Source organism: Carettochelys insculpta, chromosome 8 (genome assembly GCF_033958435.1).
Source record: "Carettochelys insculpta isolate YL-2023 chromosome 8, ASM3395843v1, whole genome shotgun sequence".
NCBI classification, from domain to species: Eukaryota; Metazoa; Chordata; order Testudines; family Carettochelyidae; genus Carettochelys; species Carettochelys insculpta.
Window position 1 is genome coordinate 1,640,458 of NC_134144.1, and position 24,240 is coordinate 1,664,697.

Below are 24,240 nucleotides of genomic sequence, written 5' to 3' on the forward strand. Positions count from 1 at the left end.
CCCTCAGACGACCACGCTGCCCGGCTCCGAGCTCTTCCCCTTCCCTGCTACCTCCTCCAGCGGGCTGCAGAGCTCCTTGGCCAAGGCCGGCTCCTGGGACAGCTGGCGCTGGTGCTGGTGCTGCCGCATGGCCCCGCACGCCGCGGCCACGAGGTACGCCACCGTCAGCAGCGCGAAGTAGGAAGAGTACACGTAGAACTGGGGAGGGAGCGGGAAAGAGAGAGAATCTGTGAGCCCCGGCCTGGGCACCACAGGGCTATGGCAGCTGGGGGCACAGCTCACCCCACTCCTGCCCCCCAAGAACGACTGCTTGGGGGGGAGGGGGGCTTCAGTCTCAGTGAGCGCACAGCCGCCAGGAACAGCCCTAGCAGCTCCCCAGATCCTGCTGGACGCAGGGGGAGCCATGCCTGGGGCCCCCATGTCCTAGTCTAACTGTGCCCACAGTGCCCTCAGGCAGGGGCTGGCTGGACACGTCCCAGGGCTAAGACGGATGCAGTTTCCAGCCTGGGAGCAGACCAGCGACACGGAGCCAGCAGCACCACTCCTGCCCTGTCCACCCCTCACCTCCCTTCCATGGCTGCTGGGGGGTTCCCTCCCCCTGCCCAGCCAGGGCCAGCCCACCCCACTGGCTCCCCCCAGCAGGCCAGGGCTGGTGGGGCTCCCCTCACCTGCAGGTGCACTGACAAGGCCAGGCCTCGCCTATCAGATACAATGATGGTGATGATGGTCTTGAGGACGGTGGCGAAGAAGGTGTTGATGCCGAACACCAGGGCGCAGAGCTCCTTGGAGAGGGAGGTGGCGATCTGGAAACTGGTGTCAGAGAGAAGCCGTCACCCCGGCAGGCTGCGTCTTGGCAAACACCGACCTGGCGCCTGGGCCTGAGCGTCCAGCCGGCACCCTCCCTGCCCCCGTGCGGGCTTGGTGGCGGGATCAGTCCCCATAGGCATGGGGCACGTCCGTGTGCCTGCAGCTGGGCGTGCACGCTCTTGCCAGCTGGCTGGTCTCCCCTGCCTGCAGCCGAGCTGGGCCGGCACAGGGCTGCCTTGCCTCAGTCGAGGGCCAGCAGGCAGCTGGGAGGTGGCGCCCGGACCGAAATCCACAGCACACGAGTCCTGCCCGGCAGCAGGTCTCCAGCGGAGGGGTCCCACCCACCAGCCCGTTCCTAGCGCAGCACGACCCCTCCCCACTCACATGGCAATGGGCACCAGGAACTGGTGGGAGCCCCTGCACAGGATGTAGGCAACGTAGCACAGCCAGATGTTGGCGGTGGTGCTCATCAGCAGCAGCAGCCCGGTCTGGAAGGCCGTCACACAGCCAATCAACAGCTCCGACCACAGCGCCCAGGGGATCTTCACATAGCCCGCAGCAAAGGCGGTGATGGCGCCTGCGGAGAGGCAGCAGCCCTGAGTGCGCAGCCGCCACTTCCAGGTGCCGGCACCACCCAGCTGTGCCGCACGCAAGGGATGGGGATGTGCACCCAGCAGCTGGTCACCGTTGCTCCGCCGTGGGGCAGGCGGGGCTGTGCAGAGCCCGGTGGCTGACCTGGTCCCCTCTCTTCAGCCAGCCTGGGGCTGTAAGAGCTGCTCAGTCCCAAGCAGCGCAGGGCTCTTGCGGCCTGACCCACATGTCGTGCCCCACAGGCCGCACGGACGCCTGGGTCCGAAAGCTCAAGCAGCTGCCACTGTGGCGTACGGACTGACGCCAGCACAGCCCCCACTATCGGCAGGGATTAGGTGTGAGCCAGCTCTGGCTGGGGTCATGCCATCTAGGTGATTTCCCAGCCTGCAGCTGCATGCGCTGGTCCCACGCTACCTCCAGAGCCAGCTGCAGCACTGACCTGGGGTGGGAAAGGTCCCCCAGGCTGTGCACACTGCAGCCGAGTGCAACATGACAGCGGGAGGGCAGCTCAGCCTGGGGGCAGGCAGAGGTGCCCTGGGGCCTCCTGCACGCGGCCCTAGGCTACCCCGAAAGCTTCCCCATCCCTGCACCCCGGTGTGCACCAGTCTGGGGCCAGCTTACGTCCAGCAGGGAGAGGTTCCTCTCCCCCAGCCAAGCTGGAGTGTCCCCCTGGGCTCTGGTCGCCCCGGCGCTCCCACACTGCATGCCCAGGGCAGGGTGAGGCTGCAGAGCTCTGCTCCGCCAGAAGGCTGAGCCATTGGGCCCCGCCCCGGCTGGGCGCTAATCCACAGCACAGAGCAGCTTTTGTCCCAGCAGGGCTGCTCGCAGCGCACTGCACTGCTGGGGATTAGCATGTCTGGTCTTGCGCCTGGTGAACCCCGTGGCCTCGGTGCTGCCCCCGGCCGGACAGCACTCCAGAGCGGGGCATGCCCAGGCCCCCCGCAGTGCCCTGGGGCGAGGCAGCCAGGCCACATACCGAGCAGCGTGGCGGCTGCGTCCACCCCGCCGTTGTAGACCGTGCGCTTGTCCAGGGCCGGGTAAATCTTGTCCCACAGGACGGGCGCGTAGTACAGCATGAGATAGTAGCCAGCAGAGTTGAAGATCCACCAGAGGGACCAGAGGCGCAGCTGGGGCAGGCGGGCCATGGCGCCGACCTCCGCCAGCATGCGGGCCAGGGCGAAGCGGCGCCAGCGGGGCAGCGTGGGGGGCGGCTCGCCCCCGCCCGGCTGCATCCTGTCCAGCTCCGCGGGCGAGGCAGTGGGGGGGCGGTTGAAGAAGAGGCTGCGCTTGGGCTGCTGCAGGAAGAGCGTCAGCACGAGCCCGAAGAGCATGAAGCCCAGGGAGATGTAGTTGAGCGTCATGTAGGTGGCCCCGGCCAGGCTGAGGCAGAGCTGGCCCAGCACCGAGCTGGCGAAGACCCCCAGGAGCACGGCGGAGCGGGAGTAGCTGGCCGCGTGCTGGTAGCAGGCGGGCGTGACCAGGGAGAAGATGTAGGAGGAGTAGGCCACGCGGGCCGCCATGGTGATGCCGTAGAAGAACTCCATGAACTGCATGGCCAGGACGGTGGTGCCGTAGATGAGCAGCAACCAGATGGAGATGTGGCTGAGGCTCTGCAGCACCAGCACCGGCTTGTAGCGTAGATAGTCCGTCAGCAGGAAGATGGGCACCAGCACGGCCAGGTAGGAGTACGACAGGACGGGTGTGATCTCATTGGTCACCTGCAAGGCAAAGCCAAACCCTGAGTGCAGGAACCCGGCACGCTCGGAGCTGCCCCTGGGGCCAGGCTGGCTCGGCCGGGGGGCAGGCCGGGGGAGGGGCCCAGGACACACACTAACACTGTTGTCCTAATCAGGTTCCCCCCGAGTGCCATGGGAGCCCTTTCCTGCAGCAGCAAGCAAGCAGCAGGCGGAGTCGGCATCCTGGCTGTGCCAGCCGGGGGCAAGCAGTGGCTCTGGGTGACACATGCAAACCCAGGTCCTTCGGTACAGGGGGTTGTGGGGTACTAGCAACAGGCCTGGATCCCCATGGCTGTTCCCTCCCCTCTTCCATCCCTGTCTGAAATGGACTGCATGTATTCCAACGCAGGTGCAGCTCAGGGGCGCTGCTTGTCAGTGGCACAGTGCCCGAATCTCACCCAAGCGCTCAGCTTACAGGGACACTGGCCCCACCGTGCCCTAGAATAGGGACCAGAGCCACACAACGAACCAGGCCTAGCACCAGCAGCCTCAGGCGAGCCGGGCCCTCAGTGACCATGGACCCCCGCCCCCGGCGACCACGGACCCTGTGCACGGTGGCCTCGGGCGAGCCGGCCCGTCAGCGAACACAGGACTGGCCCCCTCAAGGTTCTCTCCAACCAGGCCGGAGTCGGAGAGGAGGCACTAAGCTTTGCACAGCCAGGGGCAGGCAGCAGCTGCTGTCCTGGCCCAGGGAGGGCCCTAGTAAGAGGGCCCAGCGTGTACGCTGGGGGGATGATCTCAGGCCCAGAGGCCCTGTACATGCTGTGGAGGAGAACAAGCTGGCCAAAGGGAAGAAAAGGTCAAGGAGGTGACGTGGAAAGGGCTCCGCTGTCGTACGCACAGCCTGGGCCACGATTGCCTTGGCCAAAGGCCAGCGCGGAGGCGGCCGGGGGGGTCTAGTGGGTCACAGGCTGAACGCGCGTCACTAGTTAACACCGTTAATCCAAAAGCCACCGTTGCTCTGGGCTGTATTAGCTGGAACGGTGCTTGGCGCGCCTCAGCAGGCACGTCGCGTCGCGTCGCGTCGCGTCCCGGGCTGGGCCCACCGCAGGAACCATGCGGACAGACCGGAGAAGGTTCAGAGAAGCACAGGAGCAGGGGCTGAAGGGGGCCAGGCCACCAGCCTGGGACGGGACAGCAGCAGCTTTGTGCCAGGAAGCAGGAAACAGATGGTTCTTGTGACTGGCTGGGGCTCGGAGGGGACCCCAGGGGTGCAGCTGCAGCAAGGTGGGGACACCCCAGCAGGGAGGTTTTTTTTTTAAGAGCAGCTCTGGCAAACCACTGTCAAGGTGCAGCTGTCACTCGCTCTCCCCGTTGTCACAAGCGTTCCTCCTCCCTGCAGCGCTGCCAGCGTAATGCCTGAGCGGCCGGGCAGCGTGGCCCACCCACACCTGTGCACAGGCAGCCAGGAAGGCGAGGCCTTGCCCTGCCTGCTGGTAGGGTGCTCAGCCGGGAGGCACGGAGGGGTTAGTTAAAGCCTGCGCCTTTGCAACATCGCTTCCTGGGGTGCCCACGCTGTGTTCTTGCCCCTTCCTCAGCACTTGCTCTCACACAGCCCCAGCTGCTGGAACGCACCTCCTGGGGAACCCAGGCCAATGGGCGCCCCCCTGCACTCTGCTCCAGCCCTTGGCACCCTGTGACACTGCCTGGTACACACCCACAAGCCCTGCACAGGCCAGCTGAGGCAGTCCAGAGGGGCACACACTGCTCCTTGCTAAGACAATCAGTTGGGTTAAAACGTAAGCCAGCGGGAACGCCGGGGCAGGGTTCACTTGCAGTGTGATAATTATACAGGCCAGACCACCGCCTGGCTCTGGCCGTGCAGCAAGCCCCATGAAAAGTCAGAGCCGGCCTTTGTGCAAAGCCAGTAGCGTTTCAAGGCGTGGCCAGCTGGGACACTGGGGGGAAGGAAGTCCCTGGTGGAGGCCCAGCACTGCCCATCTAACTGTTCCCTGTTAGCCGCAGGGGCTGGGGGTTCAGCACTGAATATCTCCCCTCTCCAAAGCTGCCCTGTCACAAACCTGGCCGCCAGCGCAGGACGGAGGCAGCCCCAGGCAAAATGCTGTGCATGGCTGTTCCCTGCCAGCCACCTCGCCAAAGCAGCTCAGCTGGGGGTTCTGCATGAGCCAGGCCCCATGCAGGGCAGTGGCAGGGCCGGCTATGCTTTGCTCCTCTTCCATACTCCAGTGTTTTCTAACCACCCCCGGCAGTGGAGCGGCATTTCGCCCTCGTGAGTGCTGCGCTTACTTCCCCTTTCCGGAGCTTCCTCACCTCCGAGCCCTGTCCCGCCTGACCCACAGGGGCACTTCCCCCGGCTGGGCTGGGCTGCACCGCACCATGAAGAGAGGGGCCCCATGCCACTGAGGTGAGAGAGGGCCTCCCCATGGCTGCAAACAGGCCTCTTACCCAGCCCCAGACAGCATTCCCCAAGGCGCCGGCAGCTGGGCACATAGCAAGTGCAAGGTCCAGTGTTTCAGCTCCGACTACGCCCCACTTGCTCCCACCCCTGCCCTCAGCTGCCCCGCGCCCGTCTGCAGGAGCAGCCCTGGTGAGGCTGGACAGCCCAGCCCTCCCTGGCAGGGCCAGGGCACCAGCAGGTGCACACCTTGTGGAGATGCCTGTTTGTGAGGCTACCTGGGGGTCCAGCCCTGCCCCCCCAGCCATGATGCAGGGCCAGGGAGCAGTGTGCCCTCAGCAAAGGGCAGAGACCAGCCCGTGGCCAGCCAGCTGCTAGGAACAGGTGACCCCCGGCTGGCCAGAGGGGCTGGCAGAGAAAGAGGATAGCAGCCGGCTCGGCTCGCTCTCAGCAGCGCCCTGCACATCCCCCCCCACCCGAGACATTTGTCCCACCAGCGCACAGACTTCTCTAGGGAGGGGGTTCTGCAGCTCCCCCGGTCCCCTGTTCTAGAGGTGGGCCCTTTCCCAGGGCTCTCGCCTTGCTGCAGCGCTTGCCCAGTCGGTCTCATCTCGCTCGCAGTCACCATGGAGGCCAGCTGATCACAGGCCCTGGTCCCCCCTTGGGTACCTCAGGGCCTTCTCAGGTGGAAGGGGGGACAGGACCCAAACACACCCATGCCCACCCCCGCCCCAGAGCAACTGTGCTGCCACACGGGCCAACGCCAGGTCCATGGTTTTCCAAGGGAGCCAGGGCCCACGTTGTCCCCAGACCACTGTACGGGGGCACACCCAGACCACCCCCAGTGCGGGGGGCTGTGGGCTCCACAGGCCCCAGGGGATAAAGCAGACAGAAAAGCACCCACCCTCCCCTGCCAGAGACCGAGCTGTTCTTGAGTCTGGCCAGCCTCAGCTGAGAACATGCGGGGGGGGGAGGCTGTGCCAGGCCATGGGCAGAGCTTCCTGTACCACAGCCCATGGCTGGCACTGGGCCCCGCTGCCTGGCTCCCCTGAGCATAAGGCCCGCGGCTGATCCCCTGCAGCAGCACTGGGCCCTGCTGTAGGCCCTTTTGCTAATCCCTGCGAGGGCGTTACGGCCTCTCCCTCCCCTGCCGAGGGGAGGGAGTGAAACAAGCGCCCCCAGCTGGCCCCACTCAGGGCAGCCCCCCACAAGGACAGCGAGGCGGACGCCTGCCCTAGGAACCCAGTGCCACAGCCGTCTCTCTCCTACGCCTCCACGAGGTGGGGCAGTGGCGGGCAGTGTCTCACTGCCAGGTCACTGGGCTGGGCACCCACGGCTCCGGGCCCAGCACGAGGGAGCAGCGGCTCAGCCCAGAAGCCTGGCCGGAGCCAGGCCTCTGCCCACGACGCAGAGGGTTTCCCCGGGCGTGGGGTTCCAGCTGGGGCGATACTGGAGCGCCATGTGACTCCCCCTCTCGCTAAGGGGGCTGCGAATGGCGCACACGCCGGACATGGCTCCAGCGCCCTCTTGGCCCTCACGGAGCACCTGTATGCGCAGGCAGTGCCCTCGCCCCAGGGTGCCCCTGGAGTGGACTAACTGCCTCCCCCGAGAGCCCTTGGCCCGATGCGCCAGCACCCTTCGGCACTGCTGCACAGGCACAGCAGCTTGCGACCCCCCAGCCCAGCAGGGTGAGCACCAGGGATGCGCTGAGCTGCTGAGGGCCTGCAGCCCCCTTGACGGCTGCTGAAAAGAGCGTGGGCCAGAGGTGCGACAGACAAGGGAAGGGCCTGAATGCAGAGAGCGGTGAGGCTCTGCCCCTGGCCTGCCAGCCAGGGCAGAAACGCAGTGCAAGGAGTGCCGGTGGCCCGACAGGCGAGCCAGAGCTCACCCTGCACCTTTCAGTCCGGGCTGCACGAGCAGGCAGCTCCCCTCCCCAGCTTTGGTACACCTCACCCCTCTCCGTTCCCACGTCCGGCTGCCCCGTGGCAGCCCACAGGAGAGCAGAGTTCCCTGGAGCCTCCTCCCCCTTGAGGCGCTGCTGGAAAGGGGCAAATGCTGCTACAGCCACTCTGCGGCGCCTGGGCGCGGGGCCCACTCACCTCTTCCCGGGTGAAATTCTTCTCGGTGCTCCGCAGGTAGGGGGTGATGAAGCTCTCCCCAGGCCTGAGCTGGGTCATGAAGCCATAAAAGCAGAGGTAGAAGAGGAGGAATTTCCACCGCTGGCTGGCTGCAGGTTCAGGGGGGCACTTCACAGAGCCATCTTCCTCCAGAGACATGGCTCTGCTGCCAGCCCTCTAGCCCGGCGGAGCAAAAGGGCCTCTTCCCAGGTGGCTGTCAGCGCTGCTTTCAGACGAGGGTCTCCCGGTCGCCGAGCCGCGGGCCCTTCTGTGGATAGAGCAGAGATTGGCACGAATCAGATCCCTCTGCAAAACAATCGCAAGCAAGAGCTCTGAGATTTCTCCCCCGCTTGTTTCCTTTTCCTAGCTGCAAAGCCACAACCACGAGACAGACCGTACAGAGCCCCAGCGCTGCGCTGAGGCTCCCATTGGCTATGGAACGCCCGGGGGGAGCAGAGCTGCTCCCAGCAGTGACACCATGGTTAAGTTCCTAGACTGCTCCTTTAAGACTTAGTTTCTTGTTTTCTCTTTCGGCCGGGTCTAGGCACAGACTGTTACACTAATGGCCTCCCGCTGATCGCAGTGAGACAGCGGATTCCACTGCGGAGAGCGAAAAAGAACGGCACCGACTCCAGAGTCACTTTCATTGACCCCTTGTTCCCGGTGACCGCGGCGGAGATGCAGCTGTACACATCCAGTAACTACTGGGATCTGGCCGGCCTTCGAGCAGACAATTATGGGCCTACAAAACCCTGCGTCCGGCTCAGAATCTGGTGAACTCCTCAGCATCTGCAGGAGGCTGCAGTAAGCACGCTGCTCCCCATGCCCTCAGGTGGAGTAAGACCCAGACCTATCCCCTGCCCTCCTTGACTCAAAGCCCCGGGGAGATGGAGAAGTGAAATACTGTACTGACTGCCACCACCCTTATTCACGGGCCCAGTGCCATGGGCACCTGCGTTCCCTGGGATTTGCAGCACGGGGTGGGGGATACTTCCTAGGGCAGGCAGGATGGGGCAGATGACATGCACCCAGTCACTATGGGGACTGTTGAAATGCCCCACGGTTACTGAGTTTTCTATTGCTACAGCATCTCTAATCTCCCTGAGCACTAGCAGCCCCCCTCCCCTTCCCAGGGAAGCGAGGGGCAGTACATTCTAGCTGCTGCGTTCGGCCATTCAGGGCTGGGCTCTCCATCTGTAGAGATTCTGCAGTGCAGTTCTTACGGTACGTGTAAAACCTGAGAGAGACAACTGTCGAGGGAGGGACAGAGAGGAGTTGCTAAGGCAGGTTGTTGCAGGCACGTGGATGCAGATGGAAGTGTGTGTGATGGGGTTCTGGGGTCCCCCAAGCTCTGCACCCTGTCCGCAGGCAGGAGAGTCTCTCACTCAGCAGGAAAACAGCGGGTTTATTAGCCGACAGGACACAGCATCATACAGAGGAGTCAGTACAGCAGGCAGAGACAGCCAGTCCCATCCATGTTGGGGAGAGGAGGCCCCGAGGGGCCCCCAGAGCTGGGGCCTTGCCCCCTCCTTTGTCTCTCTCCCTCTCCCAGCCCAGACTAACTGCTTCCAACTCCCAGTAATCCAATTCAAACCCCTCAGGCTCCACCTCCTCCTTTGTCTGCAGTACAAAAGGTGTTACCTGGTTGTCAGGGTTACCCTCAGCAGGAGCCCCACACCCTCTGTGAGCCACTCACACACACACAGGTATCCCCCACTCCATCACAGTGTGTCTCTGCCTCTCTCCTCATTCCTCAAGGAGCCCCCAAGACGCGCCTGGCAGGGACCTTTTAAGCCAACTCCAGAACTGGCTGGAATTGGGCATGGCAGAGTGACAGGTGATGTTCCTTCAGGGACCAACATCTCTAAAGCAGGCGCACTGCGACAGTGCAGGGACCGAACCTTGGACTCAGATGTTCGTTCTGCAACTTGCCTCTCTGTTACCAAGCACATGTGGCTCGTCAGCTGCTTCGTCACAAGGGTGACTTTCTGATGTGCCTCTTGTCCTGGAACTAACAAGAAGAGAGGCAACTCTTGATTAGACCTAACGGGAGTGCAGGATCTGGTCCAACAGGCCCACTCAATAACAGTGACCATAGCAAATTAAACGTAATGTCCTGGTGGGAGAAAACACCACAGCAGGATTAAACTTCGGAGAGAGAGGAAGCTAGTTAAATGGGCATGGACGTTACGAGGTAGTCACAAAAATGAAATCCCTGTAAGCTGCATCGAAATATTTGAAAAAGACCATAACAGAGGCTCAAATCACATATATGCCACAAATTAAAACACACTAAGCAGCCCCAATTAGTACCACCAGGGCTAGACAACAACGTAAAAGAAACAGAGGCAACAATGCATCCTTTAAAAATGGGACATTAAATCCTACTGATAAAAATGGAAGCATAAACTGTGGCAATGCAAGACCAAAAGTACAGTTAGGCAGACAAAAAAGAATCTGAAGAGCAGGTAGGAAGAGATGGAAGCCAGCCTTTTTTTTTTTTTAATTCTATCAGAAGAAGGGGAACCTGTCAGAGAATCAGCTGGGTTACCGGACATGGCACTGCTCAGTGAGAACGCCTGGAAAACAAGGCAACTGCAGAGAAGCTACATAAATTCTTCGCATCTATCTTCATAGCAGAGGATGTGAGGGAGATACCTACACCTGAGCCATTCGTTTTAGGTAACCACTCTGAGGAGCTATCACAGACTGAGGTGGCAGGAGATGTGGTTTTGGAACAAATAGATAAATGGTAATAAGTAACCAGGACCAGACTGGAGTCACCCAAGAGTTCTGGAAGAACTCAAATATGAACTTGCAAAACTACCACCTGCAGCATGTAACCTATCACTTAAATGAGATTCTGCATCAGATGACTGGTACATAGCTAATTTGACATCAGTGTTTTCAAAAGAGGCTCCAGAGGTGATCCTGGCAATTACAGGCCAATTAGCCTGACTTCAGTATGGGGTAAATTGGTTGAAACTGCAGTAAAGAAAAAAATTGTCAGACACAAGACACATACCTGAACATGACTTGTTGTGAAAGAGTCAACATAGCCTTCTTAAATGAAAATCATGCCTCACCAATCTATTAGAATTCTCTGGAGTGGGGGAGGGCAAACAGACATATGGACAAGGAAGATACAGTTGATACCGTGTAGCTGAACTTTCAGAAAGTATCTGACGAAGTCCTTCACCAAAGGCTCTTAAGTGAAGTAAACAGTCATGGAATAAGAGGTTAGGTTCTCTCATGGATCTGTAACTAGCTAAAAGATCAGAAACAAAGAGTAGGAATAAATGGTCAGTTTTCAGAAGGGTGAGAGGAAATCAGTGGTGTCCCACAGGGATCTGCACTGGGACCAGCGATGACCAACATATTCACAATAATCTAGAATAAGGGATGAAGAGCAAGGCAGCAAAGTCTACAAATGATTCCAAAAGAAATCTCACAGTCCTCTTGCAAAGTTCTCTGAAAACACACACTCCATATGCAGCTGCAGTTAAAACCTTCCAGGCTCATAGGAAAGGGAGAGAGGAAATATTGGAACACATCTATACAAACCCCTGGCATACCCACATCTTCAATACTGTGTGCGGGCCTGGTCACTCCATCTCCAGAAACACACATTAGAGTGGGAGAGGTGCGGAGAAGAGCAATGAATGTGAACAGAGATGGAACAGTGTCCACAGAAGGTGAGATTAAAGAAGAGCAGGGCATTCCCCTAGGACAAGAGGCAACCAAGGAGGGGTTATGGCAGAGGCCGATGAAATCGGGGAGGGCGTGAAGCAAGCAAGGAGGAAAGAGCTGTTTGCCCTCCACGTAACACAAGAGGCACGGGTCACCCAATGAAATTAATGGGTAGCAGCTCTTAAACAAAGAAGTGCTACATCACACAACTGGTTCACAGGTGAAATTACAAGGCTTTTAAAAGTATGTAAGGTCCATGGCCATTAGCCAATGTGGCCAAGGAGCAGTGGAAAAAAAAGTACCCGCAAAGTTACTTGAGTAAAAGCATAGCTGCTTTCAGGATGGGGGGGATAAGTACAAGTCACTGGAGCCCCTCTGGAAAACTACTTGAGCAAAAAGTATGTCTGTCACACCTTTGTTGTACTCAAGTAGCGAGAAGTGAAAGCAGCTGCACTTTTACACAAATAACTGGGTACTTTTTCCACCTCTGCCAAGGATGCAACCCTGACCTGTCTGCCAGAAGCTGGGAATCGGCAAGAGGGGATGGATGACTTGCTGAATCCTGGTTCTGTTCATTCCCTCTGGAGCACCTGGCCTGCGGCAAGAAGACAGGACACGGGCTCAGATCCTGCAGAGCCATTCTTCCGGGCTGTGAGAATCCTTCCCTCCACCTGCCCCCAACACACCCGCTCCGGGCAAGCCTGGGCAGCGCAAAGCTGAACAAACATTCCATGACCATAAAACCCCCCATCCTTCCCCCAAGCGGCAGCCTGTGGCGAGGACTGGCCTGGCCCGGTCTGCTCCAGGAAGAGAGGAATGTTTTTGCTGTTATCTCAAGGCTTTTTCCTGGGGTATAGCGCTGCTGCTATTATTTATGGAGCCCTACAGATGTCAGCGGAGCTGGCTTGTGCCCCAAGTGGATAACAGCAGGGCTGCTGCCCCACATATCTCCCACGGCTTTCTTCCTGCCTCAGCTGGTTTGTAAACCTCACCCGTTGTTTCCAGCACTGCCTTTCGCCGACTCTCAGGGCTGAGACGGGGCTGGCATCTGGCTCCCTCCCAGCATGGGGCCGCCCGTCAGAATGGTCCTGCTGGCCAAAGCAGCGCCAGTAGAAATGAAACCAGCTTCTCAGCGGCCCGTCTGCCTTGTGGTCCAGGGCGCCTTATTTCCGTTCACCTCAGACCTGCAGCAGCACGTCTGGTTTACATTGAATCCTGGGTTCCCCACAGCCCGTTTACACGTGACTCTGCTTCAATGTTACGCGGGTGCAGAGCCCTACAAGGGTGCAGCTTTACAGCCGAAAAGGCCCTTCGCTACCTCCTGCCCCCCTGCAGAACCAGCCCCCACAACCACTGCTCCTTCATGCACCGACCTGCCATTTCAGTGCCTCTCACGCAGGCACCGGGATGACAGCCTCTGCCCCAGCTGTGCAGGAGCCCACCCAGCAGGGACAGCAGAAGCAGCGAGGGCAAGTTTCCCGCTCTCACCAGCCCACCATCCCCAGAGACGGCGGGTAACTCACAGACCCCAGGCCCACCCACGCACCCCTCTGCAGGCAACGGCAGACACCCCAGCAACAACTGGCTGACCGTCACTAGAGCCGCATGAGCCAATGTGAGATGTGCACAGTCACAGCCAGGAGCTTGCGCACAGCGTGACCAACTTCCGGACCGTGCCCCTGGCTCACCAGAGCCGTTCCTATACGACACCTGAAGCACACGGAGAAGGCAGCTCAGGGGCAGCAGCTGGCGTGTCTGGGAGCATCCTCTTAGCAGGTTCTGCCTCAGGCCCCCAGCCCTGCACGCACGCACACACGGCTAACCCTGGCCAAAGTCCCTGGCTCTACAGGAGCAAGCCCAGCGGCATGCTGTGTACGCGGCTATCGGCCAGCGCCTCTAGCGCAGTGCTGACACAGCAAACCCAGGGCCAGGCCCAAAGCGGCAGGCACAGCCAGGGCTCTCCCAACAGGCTTTGGTTCATGGCACCCTGCTCCCTTTCCCAGTGCATCCTGCCTCCACGTGGCTGTGTGCACAGCCTGTACCACACGGCCCTTCCCTGGGCCAGGCTGCTCCCTGCTGTGCACCTGACACAGGTGGCACCAGAACAAACAGCGATATGCTGCCCCGGAAGGACTCCTGGCAGGAACCCAAGAGAAGGTCTCTGAGCCCGGAGCAGTGGCTGTGGGGCAAACAGCTCACCCCCGTTCTAGGGCAGAGGAGAAGTGTGTCAGTGTGACTGTAGGACAGGGATGTATGGGGTACTCAGGTGCAGGGCTCAGCAGATAGGGGGTCCATCCAGTTCCTGCCTGATGTCCCAACACCTCCTGCTCCAGGGTTACAGCCCGTCCCCAGCAGGGGACAGGAATCCTTCCCCTTTCCTTCCTCCAGAGCACCAGGGCTGGCCACTGGAGGCGGGGTGTGGAGCGGAGCGGGACAGGTCAGAACCCTGCAGCAGCAGTGAGCAGCCTACCCTGGGGGTGCCCGGCTGCCTGGCTCTGGCTCACAGGCTCAGCTGATCCCCACAGGCGGCTTTCTCTGCAGCGGGTGGGCGTGGGTCACTTGCTGGGGGTGGCTTGTGAGCATCTTGCCCGCAGGTGGGCCCTGAGCACTGCTGTCCCTTGGCCCCACGTTCGCTGCATGTGGGTGCTGACGGGCGCTCTCGGCGGCACAGCTCCTGCCCAGGGGTGGCTCTGCTCATCCGCTCTCCCCCACCTGCCCCACAGAGCAAAGCTACAGCCAAAAGGAAGCTCCCCCCAGCCAAACCGCTCAGCTCCCATCAGACGGTTTCACATGCTGCCTCTGCCCCCCAGCACAAGTTCTCAGCTCCCGTTGGCCACTTTCCAGCCACCAGGAGCTCCAGAGAGGTTTTGCTGGGAGCAGGGCAGCGTGTGTATCCCTCCCCCACCCCGAGTGCAGAGAGCGCCCTGGAGCAGCCAGCAGGCTAGGGCTGCTGGCCAGCCAGGCACTCCGGCTGAGAGCGCTGCTGGCGGTGAACCGCTGAGGTAAGCGCCTCCCAGTGAGAGCCTGCCTCCGGCACCCCACCCCAACTCCCTCCCAGGCCCTGTGCCCCTCCCCAGGCCAGGACCTCTCCTGCTCCCATTCTCCTCCATCCCTGCCCCAGGCCAGAACCCCTGCTGCAACCAAACGCCCTCTCCGAGCCCACAGCCTCCTACCCCATCTCCCTTCCGCACCCAGCCACCGGCCCAGACCCCGCACCTGCTCCATAGAAGCGTGGCCCTTGTCTGCCCGAGCCGGGCCTTACACCAATCTCACAGCCACACGGTGCTAGCCACAGGTCCCAGCAGTGGGGTACCTGCCTTTGCACAGCTCAGGGCCCCGCAAGGCAACAAGCACTCTCCCTCTGGGATGCCAGGTGTGGCTCACAGGCTCAAGGTCCAGCTGATCCCAGAGACGGGGCTGTTCCCCAGATCAGACTGGCAAGGGGCCTGGGAGGATGCCAGCCTCTGCAGCGAGCGGGCGTGGGTCACTCCCAGGGACCACTGGCAGCCATGCTCCCAACACATAACAGCTCTCCAGCTCGCTGCCCCACCCCCTCCCCCTGACAACCACACACCCCCAGGGGCCGGCCGGGGGGGCTGGACCCCACTGATGCGGCGCTAGGACGTAACCAGACTCCATGGCCCCCGGCACGCGAGTGTGGCTGGGTTAGCCTGCTCCGATTCCCCCTTCTGTCAGCCACGGGCTAGTCTGCTGCCCCTGTCCCCACCAGCTGTCACAGCAGGCAGGGGGACAGCACTGGGCACCTCACCCGCCACGCATCAAAGGGGAGCGGAGAAGTCCCCACAGAGGCCGTTATCTCCCGGCCGCCGGCACACGAAGCAGGGAGCAGCGCCGGGTGCCAGCGGATGCCAGCGACTCTGCAGGCACGCGGAGACGAGCAGGCCGCCGACCGGCCCCGTGCACACGTGTAACTTCGCTCACACTATCCCCCTGCACGGCACTGGGCCCGCCCCCACCAGTCCGGGCTCTCCCGTGCACAGGTAACCGGGGGTGCCCCAGACGGTAACGGGCTCGTAACCAGCCCGGAATTCACGCCGGTCCCAAGCGGCGCCTGGCTCAGGGCCGTACCCTGGGGCGCACGCAGGGCACCACCCTCCCTTACTCCGACGGGCGCCTGCTCCAACCGGGGGGCGCGCCAGTGGGCAGGAACAAGCGGTGTTGTGGGGGGGCCGCTGACCCGACCTACCACAGACACCCCTTCAAGTCGCAGCGCCCGTGCACAGGGGCACACGCGGGCTGCGCTGGGGCGCAGAGCGGGCATGGTGGGGGGGGCGCAGGGCAGGGACCAGCGAACAGCAGAGCGGCCTCCGGCAGGCCCGGACCGCGGACAAGTGGCTGCTGCTGCAGCCGGCAGTGGGGAAGGAAGGGGCAGGGTCCCGCCTGCCTTCGCAGCAGCGCACGTTCCCGGGGCGCCCGGAAGCACCGCGCAGCGCAGCTGCTCCGCGGGACGCCTCACTCACCGCGCCGCAGCGCCGGGCCTGTCTCCCCGCCAGCCGCTCGGTCTGCGAGAGCCCGAGCCCGAGCCCGGACACTGCTCCGCCGGGCCCCCCCCCCGCATCTGCAGCGCCGCGCCCGGGCCTCGCCACGCGCCGCCGCCGAGTGCAGCCGGCCCCGGGGAGCTGTCTGCCCGGCCGTGCACCACGCGTGTGGCCCTGTGCGCACTACAGCCCCCGTCGTGCACCACGTGCGTCTCTGTGCGCAGTTCAGCTCCCATCGTGCACCACGGGGGCGTACTCCAGCCCCCGTCGTGCACCGCGTGCGTTTCTGTGCGCACTACAGCCCCCGTCGTGCACCGCGTGCGTTTCTGTGCGCGCTACAGCCCCCGTCGTGCACTGCCGTGCGCGCGGCCCTTCCCGTACGCCAGGCACTGACTGCAGCCCCCCCTGCACACCACGGTGTGCGTGGGCGCGGGGCGGTTGTAACACAGCCCTAGCCGGGCCCCGGGGCGCTCTGCGGGAAAGGAGCCGTGGCCGGCGGGGAGGCGTTGCCCTGTGCGCCCAGGAGTGGGGGTGTCTGCTGGGCGGAGCCGGGGTGGGAAACGTGGGTGCGCCCAGGGTGGGGGAGCAGTGACCCCCCCGGCTGGCCTTGGAGCAGAAGGGGATAGACCCACTGGCGGGGAGTGCGTAAGTAGGGGGTGTCCCGGCCTTCCTCCCCCGGCGCAGGGAGCAGGGACGTGCCAGTGGGAACCGGGCTCTGGGCATGAGGCCCTGCCCCAGTCCCCCACCCAGGCAGGATGCGGGGCGCTCGGCCTGTTTGGTGCCCTCGGTGGGGTTTGGCCCTCACTGCTCCAGCCACAAAGCAGGATCGGGGCTCCTCCTGCCTGCCCGCCCAGTGCTCCTGCTGGGGAGCAGCTCAGGGAACTCACGTGTCCCCAGTGGCACTCTGGCCGGAATGCAGGGCGAGCGGGCAAGGCTAGCCCTCCAACCCCGCTCCCCAGGGCTGGCTGGAGCCTCAGGCAGGAGCAGAGCCAGGCCTGGGCTTTGGGTGGGCCTGGACCCCAAGGGGGTGGGCTGGCCCTCTTGTGGCTGTGCCCCACCATGTGCCTGCGTGAGGCCATGCCTTTCAGCCCAGTACTCAGGAACCCAAAGGTCTGCTCAGCAGCCACAGCTCCCACGCCTGAGCCAGGGGCATCAGCCCAGATAAACTAGGGTGTGGGGGACAGGGAGTCCCCCATCATCATTGGCTTTGTGCAGCAGATCAGGCAGGAGGTTTCTGGTCCAGGGTAGCTTGGCTAGTGGGAAGTCCCTGACAGGGTTGTGGGACAGCAGCGAGTGCAGCATCCCCCCTCCTGCTGAGTCCAGACACTGCTTCCCTTTCCTGTGGGCAACCAGCAGGTTGGGTGTTCTGCCTGCCAGGCTGCTGTGCGCTTCAGACTGTGAGTGAAGGGCCAGACTCAGGACTTGTACAGCCCTGGCGTTGCAGTGAGAGCACACAGCCTTGGGTCGTTAGTGGCAGCCATGGAGTAGACAGACGCTCATGGGGGTCGGGAGCTGCATGTCCCAGGTTGTGGACCTGGAAATAAACCCTCTGGCCAGAACTGGGAAAAGTTCCCGCACTCCCAGGGTTGAGCTGGATACACTGAGACACTTGGTCATTCACTGCTCCCTCAGTCGGTTGGCCATCTGCCATCTGTATCAGCGACAACCTCATCTTCTCTTCCAGGTCACTGATATTAAATAACGCAGGGCCAAGAACTGTGAGGCCACGCTAGACACACACCTCATCAACCAGAGGATCCCCACTTAGAGTTTTGAGATTTGGCAATTAGCCACCTTTAACTTGTTTCATGCGCGCAGTGTTAGTGTTGTGTTCTGGCAGTTTAGGCAAAAGATCGTTCTGTACCAAGTCACTTTCCTTGCAGAAGCCTATGTACCATTACATCGGTGTTAGCACCTGCATCAGCCAAACTGCTAAGCTCATCCAAAAAGCCATGCAGTTAGTCTGAAAGGATTTAAACCCATATTGACTGGTATTAATTGTATGGTCATCGTTAGTCTTTTATTAGTACAGTTATGCTCCATTATCTTGCTTGGTAGCAACGTCAGGTGGACAGTCCTATAATTACCTGGGTCGTCTCTTACTCACATTTTGAATACTTGCACAAGACCATCTTTTTCCCATTCTTTTGAAGTTCTTCCAGTCTGTCAACACCCACAGAAATTGACAGTAATGGTCCACCATGCTCCTGAGCCAGCTCTTTTAAAACGCATGGGTGCAAGTTCTCTCAACCTGCTGATTTGTAAAATGTCTAACTTCAGCAGCTACCAGTAACAGAGAGGTGGCTGCGTTAGTCTGCACTCCAACAAAACAAAAGAGAACAGCCAAAATGCAGCACTTTGAAGACTAACAAAATGATTGATTGGGTGATGGGCTTTTGTGGGGAGACCCACTTCTCCAGATGCACCCACCAGAGAACCCCCCCCGGGCGAGGGGCCTTTCTGCAGCCGAGTGCGGGACACTGTTCAGTTGGGGCTGCGGCCCCTCCTGTGGAAGAACTTTTCTTAGCTGTACCAACATGAAGAAGCATCCCACTTCCCCTCCATGTTTGTGGGCCTAGCAAAATTCCTTCTGCACGTGCATGGTGGGGGTGGGGACAAGAGGTTCAGAGCGGGGGCTGCGGTATGGGGGGATGAGGGCTCTGGCTGGGACTTTGAGCTCTGGGTTGGGGGGGTTCAGGTTGGGAGAGGGGCTCTGGGCTGAGGGTACGAACGGGGAGTTTCAGCTCTGAAGTGGGGCCATGGATAGTGCATGGGGCTCACAGCTGGGGCAGAGGGCTAGGGGGTATGGTGGGGAGGTCTCTAGTTACAGGTGCAGGCTCTGGTGTGGGGCCCCAGGGCTAGGTCCTAGGGGGTGAGGGGGCTGGGGATGATGGGGTCAGTGTGAGGGTGTCTCCCCAGACGCAGTTGTTCCAACTGTTGCTCTTTGCAGCTCAACCAAGTCCAAAGGAGAGGAAAGTGGCCTCGTAATTCCACCTCTGCCCCCTGCCAGAAGGGCGAGAATTGACCCTCCAGCGAGCGTGGCTGAGTCAGGCACAGGCAGGGTAATTTTGGGCTTGTTGCTGATTATTTTATTGACAGTTGTTTTCATTTCAGTGGCTTCTTCGCTTCCATTTGAGGGGCACCAGCCACAGGTCCCTGGGCTCAGTGCTGCAGAGCAGAAAGCAGGTTTAGCCCGACCTGGGGTTTCTTAAAGCGAACAACTCAAGGCCACCCATCACTAAGGCTAAATTCCGGTAAGCACCATGCAGCTCACAAAGGGTCAGCCTCGTGGTGGGCAGCCATTTTCGATGAGGGGCTACTCCAAGAATCGGGGAAGTGGTCGAGGGCTGCATTCCTCCTGACAGACACAGCACTCCCTCCATTACTGGGATGGACACTGGGTACAGAAGGCAGCCTGGGGTAGGGGACAGTGTTGCCAGAGGAGGGGTGGGTGAAGGAGGGGCTATGAGCTGGGGCAGAGGATGGGGGTGAAGAGGGAAAGAGGGTTGGACTCCAGCCAATGGGAGCTGCAAGGGTTTGGGCCGGGGGTGGGGGGACAGCACACAGCCTCTCTCCCACACCCTCCAGGCTCTCAGCTGTTCACAGACAGCCAGGGCCCTGCTGCTGGCTCTCCTGAGCGGTGTGCAGGGGAGAGACGAGCAGGGAGCAGGGCTGAGGCTCCAACTATGCCAGCGGGCCGGATGCAGCAGCTTGGTGGGCCAGCTCTGGCCTGCGGTTTCTATTTCGCCCAGTCCCAGGTTGAACATACAGCTAAGGTCAAATCAGTGAATTCACAGTGATCCTGGACTAGCATAAAGCCCCATCAGTGTGATGGGATCATCAGCAGAACACCCCCCCCAGCCCCTAATAAATTCTAAAGCAGGACGCCAGGGAAGGGGGTGTGGATTGAGTTATAAACCCCACTCCAAGGCCTTCACCGGAGGAGGGCACCCCAGAGCCAGCCAGCTGGCCAGTCCGTACTAAAACCAAAGTATTGCTTACCTTTGGGAGTCACTCACACAGCTAGCCAGAGCTTCCTCTTCGCATTGCGGCGCTAACCCTTCCCCGCGCAACACAGCCACAGCCTCCCCGAGAGGGTAAGGAGCAGCACAGCCGAACATGCTGCCAGTCATTCCCATACAGGGAGATGAGGTCTCTCCTGGCTGCTGGAGTTCTGAGAGCCAGGAAGCACATGGACATGGTGCTTGGACTCCCAAAGCCTCTGCAAGGCCCCTCAGCGAAGGCTGTTAAGCAGGCATGGGATGGGGGACAGGCCCGCTGGGGATCAGTAGTGGGTTAAAAGGCAGGACGCAAAGGGTCACTTTCCATTGTGCAGAGGTAAATGGCAGGGGCCCTCCGGTACCTGTATTGGGGCTGGAGCTGTTCAGAGTATTCTTCAATGACTGGAAAAGGGGTTCAGGAGCTCTGCTTAGTGGCGTTACTTGTCCGTGTGGATTCTCCTATGTCTGGTAAAAGTTGAGGTTCTAGTGAAACTTTTCCCACACTCAGGGCAGGTGTAGCTGGCAGCTCTGCTGTGACTTCGCTGATGGCTTACGAGGGCTGAGCGCTGGCTGAAGCTTTTCCCACACTCAGGGCAGGAGCAGAGTGGCCGGCCATCGTGGATTCGCTGGTGGGCGATCAGGTTGGAGCTGTGACTGAATCTCCTCCCGCACTGGGCGCAGGCGTAGGGGCGCTCGCCCGTGTGGGTGCGCCGGTGGGTGACGAGGTGTGAGCTCTGGCTGAAGCGTTTCCCGCACTCGGGGCAGGCGTAGGGCGTCTCCCCAGTGTGGGTTCGCTGGTGTTTGATCAGGTTGGAGCTGTGACTGAAGCTTTTCCCACACTCGGGGCAGGCATAGGGCCTCTCGCCGGTGTGGATTCGCCAATGCTTAATGAGGTCTGAACTCTCACTGAAGCTTTTCCCGCACTGGGCGCAGGCGTAGGGCGTCTCCCCGGTGTGGGTTCGCTGGTGGGAGATCAGGTTGGAGCTGTGACTGAATCTCCTCCCGCACTGGGCGCAGGCGTAGGGGCGCTCGCCCGTGTGGGTGCGCCGGTGGGTGACAAGGTGTGAGCTCTGGCTGAAGCGTTTCCCGCACTCGGGGCAGGCGTAGGGCGTCTCCCCGGTGTGGGTTCGCCGGTGTGTGATCAGGTTGGAGCTGTGACTGAAGCTTTTCCCACACTCGGGGCAGGCGTAGGGCCTCTCGCCGGTGTGCGTTACCCAGTGCCGGAGGAGGTCGGAACTCTCCCCAAAGCCCCTCCCACACTCCACGCAGGCATAGGGGCTCTGGCCCGCATGGGCTCTCCGGTGTGCGAGAAGGGCGGAGCGCCGTGAGAAGCGTCTCCCGCACTCGGGGCAGGGGTAGGGCATCTCCCCGCTGTGGAGTCTCCGATGGACGGCCAGGTGGGAGCTGTGATTGAAGCGTTTCCCACACTCGGGGCAGGCGTAGGGCGTCTCCCCGCTGTGGACTCGCTGGTGCGCGATGAGGGAGGAGCCGTGGCCGAAGCGTCTCCCGCACTGGGCGCAGGAGTAGGGCGCCTCGCCAGTGTGGGTGCGCCGGTGGGAGACCAGGTTTGAGTTCTGGCTGAAGCGTCTCCCGCACTCGGGGCAGGCGTAGGGGCGCTCCCCGGTGTGGGTTCGCTGGTGGGAGACCAGGTGTGAGCGCCGACTGAAGCGTCTCCCGCACTCGGGGCAGGCGTAGGGGCGCCCCCTGGTGTGGGTTTGCTGGTGGGCGAGGAGGGTGGAGCTCTGGCTGAACCCTTTCCCGCACTCTAGGCACTTGTGAGGTCCCGCTCCCCTGTTGATGGTTTCAGGACTAACAACCTCTGAGCCACCGCTGAAGCTTTGCTCTGGCCTGTGCCGACTCCTCCAGGCTTTTGTCTCCACACAACTCCCAGAACTTTCCTCTTTGGATCTTCCTGCTAACGTCCCACTTGCTTCGGTTTGCTCAGCATCCTCCTGCTGCAGCTTCGCCTCCTGTGTCCTGCTCCCCATCCCATCACCTGGGAGGGCAGAGAGAGAATCCAGAGGTTGGTCGCTCTGTGTGGCAGGAGACAGGAAACCTCCAGGAGAGGAATGCGAAAAGGTGGGAGCAAAGCCAAAGAAGTGTCGGGGAGATCACCCCAAACAGCCTCTGATCTGCCCCCTGCCCCCGAGGAGGGTCGTGTCTGGCCCCACCGAGGAGGGAGCTGTAGGGGTGCTGCTAATTTCCTGCATCACTGTGACTTGGGTGGGAACTCAGTGCACGGGGCAGCCACAGGGCAGGACCAGGGGGTTCGATGCGGTAGGAACTGGGGAACCGTCTGGGACAAGGGGACCCTGTGCCGCAGGGGCAGAGAACCAATGGCCCGCAGGCTGCCGGACGGGTGCCCGCGCCAAGAGGGACTTGGCACCGCTCTTGAGCTGGACGGGCAGCAGCAGAGGCGCTCACGCTGCACCCTGCTCCCGGCACGACGTCGCACCTCCCGCTGGCCGGGCGCGTCCCGCCCCGGGGCCCGGCGGAGGGCACGTGGCTGCGCAGCCAGCGCCTCTGCGCAGCGCCGGGGCGGCAGCACGTGGGGAAGCGGCCGGAGGGTCCCCCCGGGCGGCTGGCCGGGACCTGTCCGAGAACGGCCCAGCCCGAGGCTGCCAGGGGCGCACGTCGCGCCCTGGGCCTGGCGGGGCTCCGGGCACTGCTGGCCCGCGGCGCGCGCGGCCCCCCGGGAAGCCCGGGGAGGTGGAAGCCGGGATGGCCCCGCCGCACGGGGGAGGCCCGCAGCCAGCGGCCCCCGGGGCTGTGCTCCTGGGCGGGCCGGGCCGGGCCCCCCCCCAGCGACCTCGCGGAGCTGCCGGCGGCGGAGACCCCCTGCCGGGCACAGCGGGCAGCGCCGGGTCCGGGTCCCGCCCCGCAGGGCGGCGCTGCTGGCCCGGGGCCGGAAAGCCCCAGGGGTCCCGGGCGCCGGGCCGGACTCGGGAGCGGCGGGACACGCTGCGGGCGGGAGCGCAGAGCCCGGAGGGATCTCACCAGCCGCGCCCGGGCCCGGCTCCTCGGCGGCGTCCGGCCTGCACCGCGCTGGGTAAATCCACCGCCCGGCCCGGCCCGGCCCCGCTCCGCTCACCTGGGCACGGCGGCCCGGGCAGCTCCGCCCTTTGTTCTCCAGCCGCCGGCCCCTTCCCCCCTGCACCGCCCCCCGCCTCCGCCCGCCCCTTCCCCCGGCCCGGCCCCCCTGCACCGCCCCCCGCCTCCGCCCGCCCCTTCCCCCGGCCCGGCCCCCCTGCACCGCCCTCCGCCCCCGCCCCCGCCCGGCCCTCGCATGGTGCCCCAAATGCTCGTGTGACCCACATATTTCCTGTATCCGTCGGGCCGGCCAACGCAGTGCGCATTGGCGAAGAACTGGACTACAATGAAATGAATGGAGTATAGAACAGTAGGCGGGGACTCGCCCAGGCAGTGGTACCCGGGGCTGCGGGGTGACTGCGTTCTCGAGGCGCTGAGGTGTACGGGGTAAAGCTTCCTGCACAGTAAGTCTCGGAGAGGGGGCCGTGCTAGTCTATACACTGTCAAAACCAAAAGCGGGCAAGTAGCACGTTAAAGCCGAGCACAATGGTTTATTAGGTGAGCTTTCGTGGGACAGACCCGCTTCTTCAGAGCAGAGCCAGGCCGGGGTGGCAGCGTGTAGACTAGCACGGCTTCCTCTCTGTTACTAGTAAGTCTTAGGACACTACATCACCATGGGCAGAGCTCGGCGCACGCGCGGCTCACTAAAAGTACACTGCCCGCAGTTTAACCCTTTGATTCAGAAGGCACTGGAGGATTTCGCAGCGCCTCAGGGTCATTAGTGCCTCAACCCCTTGTCACTGCAGATGGAGAAGGTGCAGGAGACTGGGCTGAATCTATAACGATTCTATGGCACAGTCTGGAAGTGGCTGTTTGAATACGCCCGATGCTGGTGTGCAGATTTGTCTGCTGCCTCCTTTGTACACAAGCAGAGTGCGGGACGTGCCAGTGCATCACATGCTGGGCGGTGGACTAGTCCTAGCTCCTAGACTGACAATTGCTAGAAATGCCCGTCAAGTGAGCTTTCTGCTTAATTAGCTAAGTGCCACATAACAGAGCATTTGCTGTTCTTGCCTTTGATTTGGCTCAGAGCAGGTATAGCATGGACGGAGTACAGTGCAGTTCTCCAGAAGTCAGAATAAAAAATCTTACAGCAGATCTTACTTCTATATGGAATCTCTTACTTAGCACTCCAGGCTAGTGAGTCTTTAAACAAACACCTCATGCATCTCCTTTTCAACAGGATAATACTTAGCGTTGCGCTCGAGTGCCTAATTTCTAAAACCTAAGACCCCGGAGACCAGCAGTAAATCTTCACACCAGCCTTTGCACACAGTTAACACTCTTCCAAGCGCAAATGAATAAGCAAGGGTGCTTTGCAAGTTGCGCAGCCAGTCCTGCAGTGAATTTGGG

At 61.7% G+C, this 24,240-nt stretch overlaps 2 protein-coding genes and 1 long non-coding RNA gene across 6 annotated transcripts in view; 1 reads left to right on the forward strand and 2 right to left on the reverse strand.

Annotated features, from left to right (window-relative positions):
• Positions 1–19,911, reverse strand: SLC19A1 (solute carrier family 19 member 1). Of its 2 annotated transcripts, none has more exons than XM_075001989.1 (6): positions 19,799–19,911; positions 7,590–7,875; positions 2,375–3,116; positions 1,192–1,384; positions 669–810; positions 1–198 (listed from the first exon to the last, which is right to left on the reverse strand). In XM_075001989.1, exons 2-6 carry the CDS (start codon positions 7,764–7,766, stop codon positions 4–6), a joined length of 1,449 nt encoding a protein of 482 aa, XP_074858090.1. In that variant the 5' UTR covers positions 7,767–7,875; positions 19,799–19,911; the 3' UTR covers positions 1–3. The 2 variants fall into 2 exon arrangements, with proteins under 2 accessions (XP_074858090.1, XP_074858089.1); XM_075001988.1 differs by lacking the exon at positions 19,799–19,911 and adding an exon at positions 15,779–16,062.
• LOC142017218 (uncharacterized) overlaps positions 18,960–24,240 on the forward strand; it is a 12,464-nt gene continuing 7,183 nt past the window's right edge. Inside the window, exons 1-2 of the long non-coding RNA XR_012646485.1 lie at positions 18,960–19,050; positions 20,306–20,438. This is a non-coding gene — a long non-coding RNA (uncharacterized LOC142017218). The remainder of the gene's footprint in view (positions 19,051–20,305; positions 20,439–24,240) is intronic.
• Positions 20,230–22,941, reverse strand: LOC142017216 (uncharacterized). Of its 3 annotated transcripts, none has more exons than XM_075001985.1 (2): positions 22,889–22,941; positions 20,230–21,793 (listed from the first exon to the last, which is right to left on the reverse strand). In XM_075001985.1, the coding sequence occupies exon 2, from the start codon at positions 21,783–21,785 to the stop codon at positions 20,235–20,237; it is 1,551 nt and encodes a 516-aa protein (XP_074858086.1). In that variant the 5' UTR covers positions 21,786–21,793; positions 22,889–22,941; the 3' UTR covers positions 20,230–20,234. The 3 variants fall into 3 exon arrangements, with proteins under 3 accessions (XP_074858086.1, XP_074858087.1, XP_074858088.1); XM_075001986.1 differs by having other exon boundaries at positions 20,230–21,853; positions 22,889–22,899; XM_075001987.1 differs by lacking the exon at positions 22,889–22,941 and adding an exon at positions 22,795–22,873.